The sequence below is a fragment of the Thamnophis sirtalis genome, unplaced genomic scaffold, assembly GCF_051295495.1.
Source record: "Thamnophis sirtalis isolate CommonGarterSnake01/CBP01778 unplaced genomic scaffold, rThaSir2_p1.2 scaffold_2, whole genome shotgun sequence".
Taxonomy (NCBI): domain Eukaryota; kingdom Metazoa; phylum Chordata; class Lepidosauria; order Squamata; family Natricidae; genus Thamnophis; species Thamnophis sirtalis.
Genome location: NW_028261382.1, coordinates 6,400,464 through 6,413,518, shown reverse-complemented (window position 1 = coordinate 6,413,518; position 13,055 = coordinate 6,400,464). Strand labels below are relative to the sequence as shown.

Here is a 13,055-nt window from a genome sequence, read left to right as displayed (position 1 = left end):
GATTTTATCAGAGACCTTGTCAAGCAGGGCAAACAAATTTTGCCATATCATTTTTCAAGCAAAAAAAAATGACCCAGATGTTTCCCACTGGTGAGTAGTGATTGACTTAGCTGTTAAGAGCAGATCACCAATAAGCTTCTTGTTCCATTAACTCTGTAGTCTTTCAATGGAACATATGCAATAAGTGAGCCAAAGTTGGGAAGAATTCACTCTTTTGACTATGGTATCACTTTGTTAAAGACCTCCCTCGAAATGTTGAGGCTTTATGATAGCAATAGCACTTAAGACTTATATACCATTTCACAGTGCTTTTTCAGCCCTCTCGAAGGGGTTACAGAGTCAGCCTACCATCCCAACAATCTGGGTCCTCATTTTACCAACCTTGGAAGGATGGAAGGCTGAGTCAACCTTGAGCCGGTGAGGTTCGAACTCCTGACTGTGGGCCGAGTTAGCCCGCAATACTGCATTCTAACCGGAAGGAAGGAAGGAAGGAAGGAAGGAAGGAAGGAAGGAAGGAAGGAAGGAAGGAAGGAAGGAAGGAAGGAAGGGCACTATCAATAGCAGACATATATTGCTTTAAAGTGTTTTACAGCTCTCTCTAAGCAGTTTACAGTGAGCCTATTGCCCCCAACAATCTTGGTCCTCATTTTACTGACCTCGGAAGGACTGTGGGCAGAGTTAGCCCGCAATACTGCATTCTAACCGGAAGGAAGGAAGGAAGGAAGGAAGGAAGGAAGGAAGGAAGGAAGGAAGGAAGGAAGGAAGGGCACTATCAATAGCAGACATATATTGCTTTAAAGTGTTTTACAGCTCTCTCTAAGCAGTTTACAGTGAGCCTAATGCCCCCAACAATCTTGGTCCTCAATTTACTGACCTCGGAAGGACAGAAGACTGAGTCAACCTTGATCCTGATGAGATTTGATCTGCCAAACTGCTGGCAGCCGGTGATCGGCAGAAGTAGCCTGCAGTACTCCACTCTAACCACTGCACCACCACACTCTCCAAATATGAAAACAATCCTTTTTTTATTACTTCTCTTCTGCACCTTGTAGAAGAATGATGCAATATAGGAGAGACCCTCACAGTTCTTAAATGCCTATAAGCTCTTCAGATCTCATTCCTGCATTGAAGGGGAGAGCAACTTCCCAGGTCCTTACAGGGGTTGCCAAATTGCATCACCCAATTGCTTGTCTAAATTTCGTCCCCCAAAAATGTTTCATGCTTAGAATCCAATCTGGGTCGGTCAGCAGAGGTTTTGTCTTCTGAGCTTTCGGACTTATGCTGGAGTCCGACACACACAACAACACACAATCTTCTAGAGAGAAGTTCCCTAAGGATGGGCTCCAGCACGAGACCGAAAGCTTGGAAGATTAAACCTCTGGTCCCAAGGACCGATCCTGATTGGTTCTTGCAACATAATGTGTATTTCATGCTTTAATGCAGAGAAACCTAGAGTGATTTCAGACAAACAGGAGTAAAATGTCTGTGCAATATTCTTTGGGTTGTGCAAAATAATAATTAACTCCTAAAAATTGGGCCACAGGAAGCTGACAAGTCACATTACCCTCTTTGTAAAAAATGACTTTTGTGTGTTTTTGTGCCTTTTAAGTCAGTGTGGACTCCTGGGAACAGCCTGGACAGGTTTCTGCCATTTTCTGGTCAATATTTTTGGAAGTGGTTTGATCTTCTTCCTAGAGTGTAGAGAAAGGAAGTGGTCCAAGTTGCCCCCAGCTGGTTTTTGTGCCTAAGGTGGGACTAGAACCCTCAGTCTGCAATTTCTCATCTGTTGCCTTTAAATCTTGCAGCAAACTGACTCTCAAAAATTAGTTTACCGGAGATAAAAAAAAGGTCACATTATTTCACAGTCCAATTGTGTCACTTTATCTCCTCTTTTGGTATGCTACTGTATCTCTGTAAGAAGTCCCTTATTCTACATACGACCTTCCTTTTCCACAATTTCAGGTGTGGCCTCCTATCCTGATTACATGCAACTTTGTCCTTAGAAAGAATACGTTAAAAAATGGCCAGTGACTAACAGAGTCTTGTTCTACATCAGGATCATCATTTAAGTACATTTGTTATTGAATGTCTTCTTTGCTAGAGATTCTTTTGGTGTCAGGTAAGGCTAGGAAATTTGCAAGCGCTAAAGGATGTATTGGGGGGAGACGCAGATCTTCATGGGCACCACGTTGACAATCACAGCAGTAAAGGTGCTAATTACACAATGGAGTCCGTTAGAGAAGAGCCAAAGAGCAGAATGGCGTCTCCTCCTTTCTAGTAGCTGCATTCAGAAGGTTCCCTGCCTACCCGTCCTCAGGATGCCCTTAATGTACCAAGTAACTTAAAAGGACCACTTCAGAAATGCTGGAATTGCACCAGACAGCTTGCCAATTGAGGCAGTGGGGAGAGCACGGTGCCCGTTTTAGCTGCTGCTTTCTCCATACATGGTCATCATCCTCAGTAGACCAGCCGAGAGGGAACCAAAGCAAAGATTAAATATCTGCTTGTTTTTCCTTCGCCCCAAATCACGCTCCAGCTAGGCAAGGTACGGTACTCAGTTCTTTGGGATATCTGGCTGCCACTCCAACTGTCGGATGCCATTTTTAGCACAGATTAAACTTACACCTCTGTTCAGAAGGATATCTCAACCTAGCAAATGTGACTTTTATTGCTGTTTTGTCACCTATAGAGCATGACACCAGGCTAAACCCTACAGAGAAGGACCCCAAACTTTGCAGTTTGCAGCCACCTAATTTGGGGAAGAATATTATCAATGAACTTTAGTATATAAGCAAGCTTACATTAAAAGCTAGAGAATAACATATGCATATAGCTCCCTTTAATTTATGCACCCCAAGAAAATAAAAATCAAGAGCTGGAAGAGACAACAATATTCTACAACAATAGAAGGAAGGAAGGAAGGAAGGAAGGAAGGAAGGAAGGAAGGAAGGAAGGAAGGAAGGGAGGGAGGGAAGGAGAGGAGAGAAGGAAGATAGAGGTGAGGAGAAGAAGATGGAAGGGAAAAGGAGAGAGGGCAGGAAGGGGAAGAGGGGAGAGGTAAGGGAAGAAGGAAGGGAAAGGAGAGAGGAAGGAAGAAAGTAGAGAAGGGAGGGAGGGAGAAAAGAAAGGGAAAAGAAGGTGGTGTCAAAACAAGCGAGGGATGATAAACAAAGCAACCCAAATGGTATGTTATAACCCTGAAAATGGAATGACAAATGTAAAAAAGAATAACAACTATGTGAATGTATACCTATAATTGTATACAGAGAACCAAAACTTTTACAGAAAAAAAATATATGCATCAGCAATAAGATACTAACAGACAGGTTTATAATGCGACAGCCTAGCCAAATGCTAACTTCTGTGATCTGGTGGCCATATTCTTTGGGTATTTGAGAAAATACAAAGTGAGCACATCTGGAGCCGAGAGTACCCATTACACCAGGTCACTAAAGCAAATCTCTCCAACCTCTGCATCATTCAAATACGTGAGCTTGAGTTCTCAAAAATAGCCATATTGGGACCTGAAGTTCAAATATCTGAACCAATGAGACCAGGGTCCCGACTCTTATCCTAGTATTAGCCACAATTAGCTTCAAAGTTTAGCTAAGATTAGCCCAATGGTGCATCTGCTGAGACTTTCAATTTAAGACAGTTCTATTCCTCCTATTTTTCCCTCCAGTCTTTTCAACCATTCTTAACCCAGATGGCCCTATTATAAAGCTGAATTTCAACCCTTGGAGGGATGTTCCTTTTGCTGCAAAGTTTGACCTTCCAAGTTGACAGTTCCTAGTAGGTCCAAGGGCACCTCTTGTTATACTTCCTTCACCAACCTGAAGGAGCAACAGTTAATCTGGTTAATGTTTCACCCTTAAGTCTTGCCCGTCCGTTACTGTCACTAAGGCAGAGCAACCATTGGAGTGAACCCTGTCTTGCAAAGATTACTGTCCTCGTTTTTTTCATTACAAGAGAGCCGTTAACAGATGCAGTTGCTATCGAAATAATAGTGGAACAATACAAGGTTTTTAAACAAGCTGGCATGATAAACATAAAGGCCTCTATTCTTCTCAAGGAGGATAGAAATATTTGCATTTAAATCAAAGGTAAAATCTCTTCCTATGCTGGCTGTGAAAAGGCCCAAGGAATCTCCTACACTAGAAAAGTGGAATATATAACTGTGCCAAGCCATAATACAGTTGGCTGGGTTTTCATTTAGCATACTACGGGTTTATGAGGATGCCAAAAGTAGGGTCTAAGGTCCAGCAACTTTCTCTTCGCAAACCTAGAAGTCTCTGAATAAGCCGGGAACAAGTACTCAGTCAGGCCCCATTTTGGACATGGGAGAGGTTGAAGAGCAAATTGGATGCCATGCCTTGCAGATGGGATCCCTGCTTCATCCCTTAAAATGCCTGAAGTTCTTCTTCAAATGAATCCTACTCAGAGGTGGCATTCAGCAGGTTCTGACTAGTTCTGGAGAACTGGTAGCGGAAATTTTGAGTAGTTCGGAGAACCGGCAAATACCACCTCTGGCTGGCCCCGCCCCCATCTATTCTCTGCCTCCCGAGTCCCAGCTGATCGGGAGGAAATGGGGGTTTTGCAGTATCTTTCCCCGGGAGGGGGGAGGGAATGGAGATTTGACAGTATCCTTCCCCTGCCACACCCACCAAGCCACGCCCACAGAATCGGTAGTAAAAAGTTTGAATCCCACCACTAATCCTACTCTTGACCACTTCAAAGGATGACCAAGCTGAGGGAAACTGTACCCTACTGGTTTATAGTTGGCATGATTCAATTAACTAGTTGATTAGCTAACTAGCATGGCATGTCTTGGCAGCAGCCATTTGATACTGATTCAATAAATCATGGTTTAGCGTGAACATAGGCTTAGTACAGTGGTGGGTTTCGAAATTTTTTTAGAACCTCTTCTGTAGGTGTGGCCTGCTTTGTGGCTTGCTGGCCATGTGACTGAGTGGGAGTGTCTTGGCAGTCATGTGACTGGGTGGGCATGACCAACTTGTAAAATGTGGTGAAACTCACTTAACAACGCTCTTGCTTAGCAACCAAAATGTTGGCTCAGAAACTCTGGCATTTGAAGCACGCAAGTCTTAAAGCTGTCAAGTTACAAGCCCTTTGGACCCCTAACCCTTTAGAAAAAAAAAACCCAGGGGTGTTCAAACTTGACAGCTTTAAGACTTGTGGACTTCAACTCCCAGAATTCCTCCTCTCGCTCTTCATCTTGATGATGTGCGGATGGGCGGGGGGGAGGGAGCTGGGACCCGTTCTAAATGGTCAGAACATGCTGAATACCACCTCTGCTTCGGGCCAACAATTGATCTGAACTGCTGTGGTAACAAGCATCATTTTCATGATTGTTGGAGGGGAATGTCCGAAACAAACTTTTACTGAGTTAATCCATGACAAAGTGCTTAAAAAGCTGATTTGCTGGAGCTCCGGATGCAAAATAACCAAGACAGCCATTGCTACCTAAGTCACTCAAAAAGAATTTTGGCCAAACCTGCTCAAGAGCTATAAAAGAAAAGGGAATCTATTAACTGTTGTTGATATGCACTAAGGCTGCAGATGTTGAACATGTATCTTCATGGCCGACCTAGCCAATCTGTGGTTTTCCAGATGTTGGAACTACAACCCTCCCTTTAACATTACACTGTCTGGGACTCGCAATGTTGAATTTTTGAACGAATGTTGAATGAATAGCATTTGTTGTTACCCAATATTGGCTGCGTGAACCTGGTCTTAAGGAGAAGTTTTCCAACCTCAGCAAATTTAAGAAGTGTGGACTTCAACTCCCAGAATTTTCCAGCCAGTGTGCAGTTGAAGTCCACATATCTTAAAATTGCTGAGGTTGGAAAACATTGGCCTAACGTCCCAAAGGCGCTTAAATTTCAGGGGGGCAACTGGACTTTATGGCTTTTCTTTGAAGACATTTCGATTCTCACCCAAGGAGCTTCTTCAGCTCTGACTGGATGGTGGGGGAACGGAAGGATTTATACGCCTGGCAGAGAACTCGCCATTTGCATGCTTTTAGAAGGGTCACTTGGAGGTTTATCTGTTTCCTCAGGGTCACCTGAGTATCTCAAACTGAAGTTCAAATGGTTCCTGCAGTGTGCAATTTTTCTGGAAATCCATCCATACTCCCTGCACCATTTGAAGGAAGAGAAGTGAAACGTCATTAAAAAACAACAACAAGGAAGTCCAGCTGCCTCTTCAGAAAGCATCTTTGTGACAAGCATGACTTGGATGAACTGAGGATCTCCGTAGACATTGGCCCAATGCAATTTGTTTGTGCAAAAGCAGGCAACGAAAAAGGCATCCGTCAGTAGCACAAGAAGCTTTAAGATAAGCAATGGAGAGATACTTATTGCACTGATCTTAAAACCATTGCAAACCAATTTTCCCTACTGGGAAAATTTGCCTGCGGTGAAATAAACCAAGTTTACATAAACCCAGAGGCAAGATTTCTACAATAGTTTGATCCTGGTTCATTGAACAAATACCCTCATACAATGCACCAAGCCAAAACCCAATAAAATATATATTATTAAAATCTTGAACTCAGCTATAGTATTTACTCTCCAGCGGGAGACAAGGGAATCATCTGAGCCAAGCAAATTTGCGGCTGTTAATGATTTAAGTATCGAACAAGGGGTGCCACTAGGCTGTATCAGGCTTAAAACAACCTATCTGGGGCTAAATTCCAAAAGGGGATATACTGCCCTATTTTAAAGTTTCAAGGTTTTCAAAGGATGTACCTTAAAGTATCCATTTGACTCACCCAAATATGGAAAATGTTCTGATCCGATCTACTAGGGTAGGTCTGAAGGCTGCAACAGAGATTATAGTGGTAGTGAGGGTCCAGGAAGTCCTCAATTTCTTTCCCCAGGACAGCTTCGGGATACCCAATTAAACCTATTCTTAGATAAACTAGCATCTTCACAACGCAGCCTACCTTACATTTCACCTATTCCAAACCAGCCATGTAGAAGCTTACGCCACGAATCTTATTCTACAGCATGGGTTCTCCAACCTTGGCCCCTTTAAGACTTGTGGACTTCAACTCCCAGAATTCCCCAGCCAGCAACACTGAATCCTGGGAATTGAAGTCCACAAGTCTTAAAAGGGGCCAAGCTTGGAGACCCCTGTTCAGCAAAAAAAATAGATACAATACAACCCAACAGTCATTTGAGAAGATGCTTTCTTACAGTTGAGGTCACTTCCTTCCCACCCTCCCCCAGATTGTTCTGCTATCCATTTCTGTGACTTCCTGGGATAATGGAAAAAAACATTTAATCGGCCAAGTTACTTGGAAAGCTATAAATAACACACGGGGGCAACTACAGGACACCAAGAATGTGCTCTTTGGTCAATAAACTTTTTACGGCCAAGTTTGGTACTCTGCACCCCTTGGAAAAAAAGGGCTGGTTAGATGTTGGGGGAGGGGAGGGGCTGTGCCAAAGCAGATAAGCCCCAACTTGATTTGAAGTTAATCACACAGGCCAAGCGTTCTCGGGCCCCTGGAAGACTACGGAACGTGTCTTTATCCCCTCTTGTAACTCAGGGCTCTGCCTTTTGTCTCTGGGAGATGTAAACACATTTGCTGCAGCCATATATAGAGAGAAGCGAGCTGGTCTATTTAGACAAGAAACTTCCTACCTTGGCTGGATTCACAGTTTTTGCTAAACCACAAAGCAATTGGGTGTCACACATAGTGCTAAAGCATTGTACGTGGTTGTTTCGGATACAGTGTCACTTTTTAAAAACCTGCTATTGTGGTTTGTCACTCAACGTTTGACTTAGCGTGATGCTGTGTGAATTCACTCAAACTAAACAAGCTATGACTTATAAGGTCGTTCAACCACCTACCCTTGAGAAATGCCCAAAACTAATAGGGTATTTTAATTGGGTGCTGAAACCTCAATAAGCCATGATTAAAAAGGTAGCAACTGGGTTCACACGCTGTACATAGCTACATTGGAAGGACCCATTTAACCCAGTGGTGGTCCCTACCGCCCATTAGTGGGCGTTCCAGCTTTCATGGAGGGCGGTAGGGGTTTGCTGTAACTCTGTTTTATAAATTTTATGAAGTAACTTTACTTCCCTACTTTATAAATCACCATTACTGTGGAACTGGTGGGCGGTTAGAAAATTTTACTACTAACAGAGATACAAAAGTGGGTAGGCATAAAAAGGTTGACTACCCCTGATTTAACCAGTCTTTAGTATAGCCATTCTAGATAGGTTGAACTCCGGTTCCCATAGCCCTCAGCCAATACAATATACTACAATGTCAACGCAAATGGAGCACACCTGGAGGGGACCACTTGGAGAAATCATAACAGCATTCTGAACTCCTCCAGCCAACCTTGTGTCTGATCTTATGTGATGCTTGAACTAGCACAAAGATCAGAACTCAAGACCTGGGTTTTCAACCGAAGGTCTCTTAGAACTCAAAGTACACAGCATCTCAACCGTATTCATTCTCATTCCTGATAAGTTGGAACAATTAATCAGGGGAACAACTGGCCTCCAGAAGTTGTGAATGCTCCAACATTGGAAGTTTTTAAGGAGATGTTGGAGAACCATTTGTCTGAAATGGTGTAGGGTTTCCTGCCTAGACGGGGGGTTGGACTAGAAGATCTCCAAGGTCCCTTCCAACTCTGTTATTCGATTCATCCGTTACCAAGATTTGGAGAAAGCATGTGTGATGTGTGTGGTTAGTGTGTTGCATCTGGACCAAGGAGTCCCAGATTAGAACTCAACTTAGAATTGCTATGGAGGGAGGAAGAAGTTCAAATTGGCTTCTGCCCTTGGCAATTTTACAACTTGTGGACTTCAACTCCCAGAATTTCTCAGCTAGCATGGATAGACTGTAGAATGGAGTTGCAGCATGGCTGGCTAAGGAATTCTGGGAGTTGGAAGTCACAAGTCATAAAATTGCCAAGGGCAGAAGCCAATTTGAACTCCTAGGAGCTAGCAAGAATCTCCCAGATGACCTTCAGCCCTGCTGGCCTTTCTGTGAAGATCTGGCTGTCTCTCCCAGTCCTTTGAGCTAGCCAGAAGGTTAGGCGAGTCCTGCTGATGATGCTTTTTTCCCCCTGATGGTTATTTTAACCAGAATGTCATGGATTACGTACTTCTAGGGTAGTTTTAATCTTGCAAATTCAATCCTGGCGATCTCCAGGTAAGACTATATAAAAATCTAGCTTGAAATTTTGAAGAACCATTGCCATTTCTAGAAGCAAAGGTAACATCAGTTATGTTCCCTTTGCATTCGTCCTTTCGGTATTTCTTTAAGGGAAATGTCTTAACTATTCACAGCGACTTATCAAAAGGATTAGAACTGCCCACAGAAAGATTATTGATTAGCAGTCAAAGGGAAATCCAGGTCTGCTTTGATTACTTCAAATGGAAACATATTGTTGCTAAACATTTTAGTGTGTAACCAATTTGCGAATGTGCCTCCTGGGGAGGGATTTGTTTAAAGATAAGGTTTTTTTCTCCCCTTCCAAAGAAAGCTTGTTTTATGTTCACCCTCTCTTCAAAAAAAACAACAACACCACGCAGGGTAACCTCTCTTGGAAGTAGGTTCCTTTAACATCAGATTGACCAAAATGCTATAATTTTCAACTTGCAAATTGTGGAAATGGAATCCCATAGAAATTATGAGTTCCCAAAATCTCCCAGAAATTAAAGCATACCTAAATGAGCTGGGTGTACCTTCAGATAGTCTACGCCAAATAAGATGAAGGTCACAAATGCTTTTCTCTGACTGCCAGGACAAAGAAATACGCCAATATTTAAGCCAGGCCCTGCCCTTACATGCCAATGAGTTATCTAAATGAGATATTGACATTACATGGACCAGAAACTAAGGTTCAGGTAGCATCCTACCAGCATTTTTAAAAAAACAAAACACCGTCAAGCACAAACTTTATTTAGAACATCTGTACATCCAAACGGAAGATTCATGAAATGATTGCAAGATATTTAATATGGATTTAAATAAGCCGCATTGACGGACAGATTGATTTTGGCCTGTTGACGGACAGACAGACAGAGAGAGGAACTGTTTCTTCCTCCTAGCATAAACACACAAAACCCACGAACGGAAGGCATCAGAAATAGTCTGATGGAAAGACACACAGCAGCCTACCCCAAGAGTATCAGCCAGGGAACTCTCTCTTCATAAACAGTAGCCCAAATAAATATCCCCTTCTATCTAGTATATCCCATCGTCACTGCGGTTAAAAGCAAGTTTCAGGCGTGATATTATATACTACTGAACCCTAAGCATCCCACCTATACGGCTACATCAGAAAATGGTATTTTAAGGGTATTTTAAAGACCGCGAGGCCCCCGCCTAGCATCCCCAGAGGTTAATTCCATGACGGTAATATGCTTGGTAGGGATTCACCATTCGTGAAGGAATTGGATCAGAATTGGTTGCCATTCGGAACCAACAAATCCAGTGATTTTCAGACGTTGGGAAGAAACTGAAGGTTGTGCTTTTCCTAAACAGAGGTCAGCTCAGTCTTCAGAACAGGAGCTGTTTTCCATCTAAGAACTAATTAGTAATAATAAGCTAGGTTTTGACCAGGTTTAGCAACATCACAGCATCTATGGAGCAGAAGCAAAATACTCCAGCCCTCTTTGTAGAAGACGACCCGATACAATTGAAATTACATCGACCCGATACAATTGAAATTACATATTTCATGCAGGAGAGATGCTGGGAAAATTGGGGGGGGGGGAGAAATCAGCAATCCACCATCACTCCGAAGCTGTTCTAGGAGCTATAAGGGTTAGTCAACTTCTCTAGTTAAGATGCCTGCGTTGCTGGCCAGATTGTGCCATTTTTCAGGGCTTCGTTTCGTGGCTTTATAAGAAAAACACACCCAGGCTTTTCCAAAAGTAGGAAAGGGGGAACTCTTTTATGTTTCCCCAACAACTCTTCTTGTTGTTGTTAGCTGCGAAGTAACAACTCTACCCCTCCTCCAACAACCCAGAAACGGAGCTCTTAAGTCCCCAAAACATCCCTCCATCAAAATCTAAGCTTTCGCCTGGCAATGCTGGTTTAGAGATGGCAGAAGACGGGGGACTCAAGCTGCTGCAAAGAGGGTGTGTGTGTGCACATCTGAAGAAAGCAACCTCCCCTTTGGGGAGCTCAAAGTCGGGTGGCATGCAGAGGCTGCGGGGGGGGGGACACATCTGGAGGGCAAAGCCCATCCTCCATATTGGCTAATTGGATCTACTTTGCCTAGCCCCCCCCCCACTGGGTGGTGGGAGGAAAACAGCCCCAAAGGGAGCGGGGGGGGGGGCAGGCGGAGGAGGGCAGTCTGGAGGGAAGGTACCCAAAAGAGGCTGGGTGGGGGGAATGAGGACCGGGAGGAGAGGGGGGGTCTGAAGGAAAAGAGCTCAAAAGGGCACCTGGAGGGGGGCAGGGAAGGCTGGGAGGGGAAACATCCCAATCCCCATATTGACCAATTGTACCTCCCCAAATCCCCCCTCATCAGGTGGTGGGAAAACAGCCCCAAAGGGGCATCTGGTGGGAGGGGGCAGGCAGGGCTGGGAGGAGGCAAAAGGTACCCCAAAGGGGCTCCTGGAGTTGGGGGGGCGGAAGGAGGGCTGGGAGGGGAGGAGGATCCAGAGGAAAAGAGCTCAAACGGGCAACTGGGGGGGGCAAGCAAGGGGGGGGGGTAAATCCAGAGGTCTCCATCCAGGATGAGCCCCAAACCCCCCCATCCACCAAAAGACCCCCACCATCCCCTTCGGACAACACGGAGGACCCCTAGACGGCAGCGGGGGCTTCCTGGAACCCTGGTCCGACAGGAGAAGCGCCCAGGCTGCCCCCCCCCAGCTCCCGGGGGCCCTGCAGCCCCGCAGCGAAGCCCCTCAAGCCAAGCCTTCCCCGAGGGGGCGTCCGGCGGCGGCGCTTACCTCCTCCTCGAGGCTGCTGCTGCTGTGCTCGCTCTCCTTGGCCAAGTTGCTCATGGTGGGTGCGGAGGGCGGCCGGGCGGCCGTGGGGGGGGGGTGAGGCTCGCGGGCGCCGCTCCGAGGTGGCTGCTTCGCCTGGCCGGCGGCGGCGGCGGCTGCTGCTGCTGCTGCTGCTTCCCCTCCGGGCTTGTTGAGGCGAGCGGAGGGGCGGCGGGGCTCCTGCCTGGACGGGGCTGCTCTTGCCGGGGCTGCTGCTGCTGCTGCTGCCGGCGCCGCGGGGCGAGGCGAGGTGAGGCAGGTGGCGGGCGGGGCGGGGGGTGGCCGGGCTGCTGCTGCTGCGGGGGCCCCGAGGTGCGCGCGTGCGGTGCAGGTGGGGCGGGGCACGAGCGCGCCTTATTGGACGCGCCCCGGGCTCGCGGCCAGCTGGACCACGCCGCCGGCCAATGAGCGGCCGAGGGGCCAACGAGCTCCAGCTGCTGCTGCTGCCGGGGCCCCGCTAGCAAACACACTCTCACACACACACACTCACTCACCCAGCACCGCAGCAGTGCGCGCGGCCGGCGAGGTGGAGCCGAGGCGGCGGGGGGGCGGGCCCCTTCTGGCCGTCTCCAGGGGAACCCGAGCCGGCCAATCCCCGCCTCCGCCTGCCAAAACTTTTCGCCGTGTCCCCGTCGCGCGCCCTCCCTCCTCTCCCGCCCCTCCCTCCCTCCCTCCGCGGAACTTTTAAAACTTTCATGAACTTCCTTAAAGGGCTCGCGCGGCTTTTTTTCTCTCGCGCTCGCCCCACGGCCACGCGCTCCCGGGAGACGGGCGGGGTGGGGTGGCCGTGGAAAGAAAAGAATAAATTTTTTAAAAAAATGTTTTTGTGCGTGGAAATAAAATTAAAAAAGAAACATTTTATTATATATCTATATATCTATATATCTATATATCTACAGGGCGGGGCATAACCTTTTCCTAGGGGGTCACAGCAACACTTGTAATAACAACACAAATAATTCATACACCATTCGAAAGCCCATCAAAAACTGAGTTTATTGACACGATTTAATAGTCAGTATGACCACCATTAGCCCTTCGAACAGCATTCAAACGAGGTGGAT

General features: G+C 46.1%; 1 protein-coding gene across 2 annotated transcripts in view; it reads right to left on the bottom strand.

Annotated features, from left to right (window-relative positions):
* The window catches only part of RBPMS2 (RNA binding protein, mRNA processing factor 2), a 39,054-nt gene extending 26,939 nt beyond the window's left edge, over nucleotides 1–12,115 (bottom strand). Inside the window, exon 1 of one of the 2 annotated variants that reach the window (XR_015695419.1) lies at nucleotides 11,956–12,115. Coding sequence is in view for 1 of the 2 variants with exons in the window: in XM_087704144.1 (XP_087560270.1) it covers nucleotides 11,956–12,009 (54 nt within the window). In the remaining variant the exon portion in view is untranslated. The remainder of the gene's footprint in view (nucleotides 1–11,955) is intronic. The other variant, XM_087704144.1, reaches the window with a different exon arrangement.
* Nucleotides 12,116–13,055: the final 940 nt, after the last annotated feature.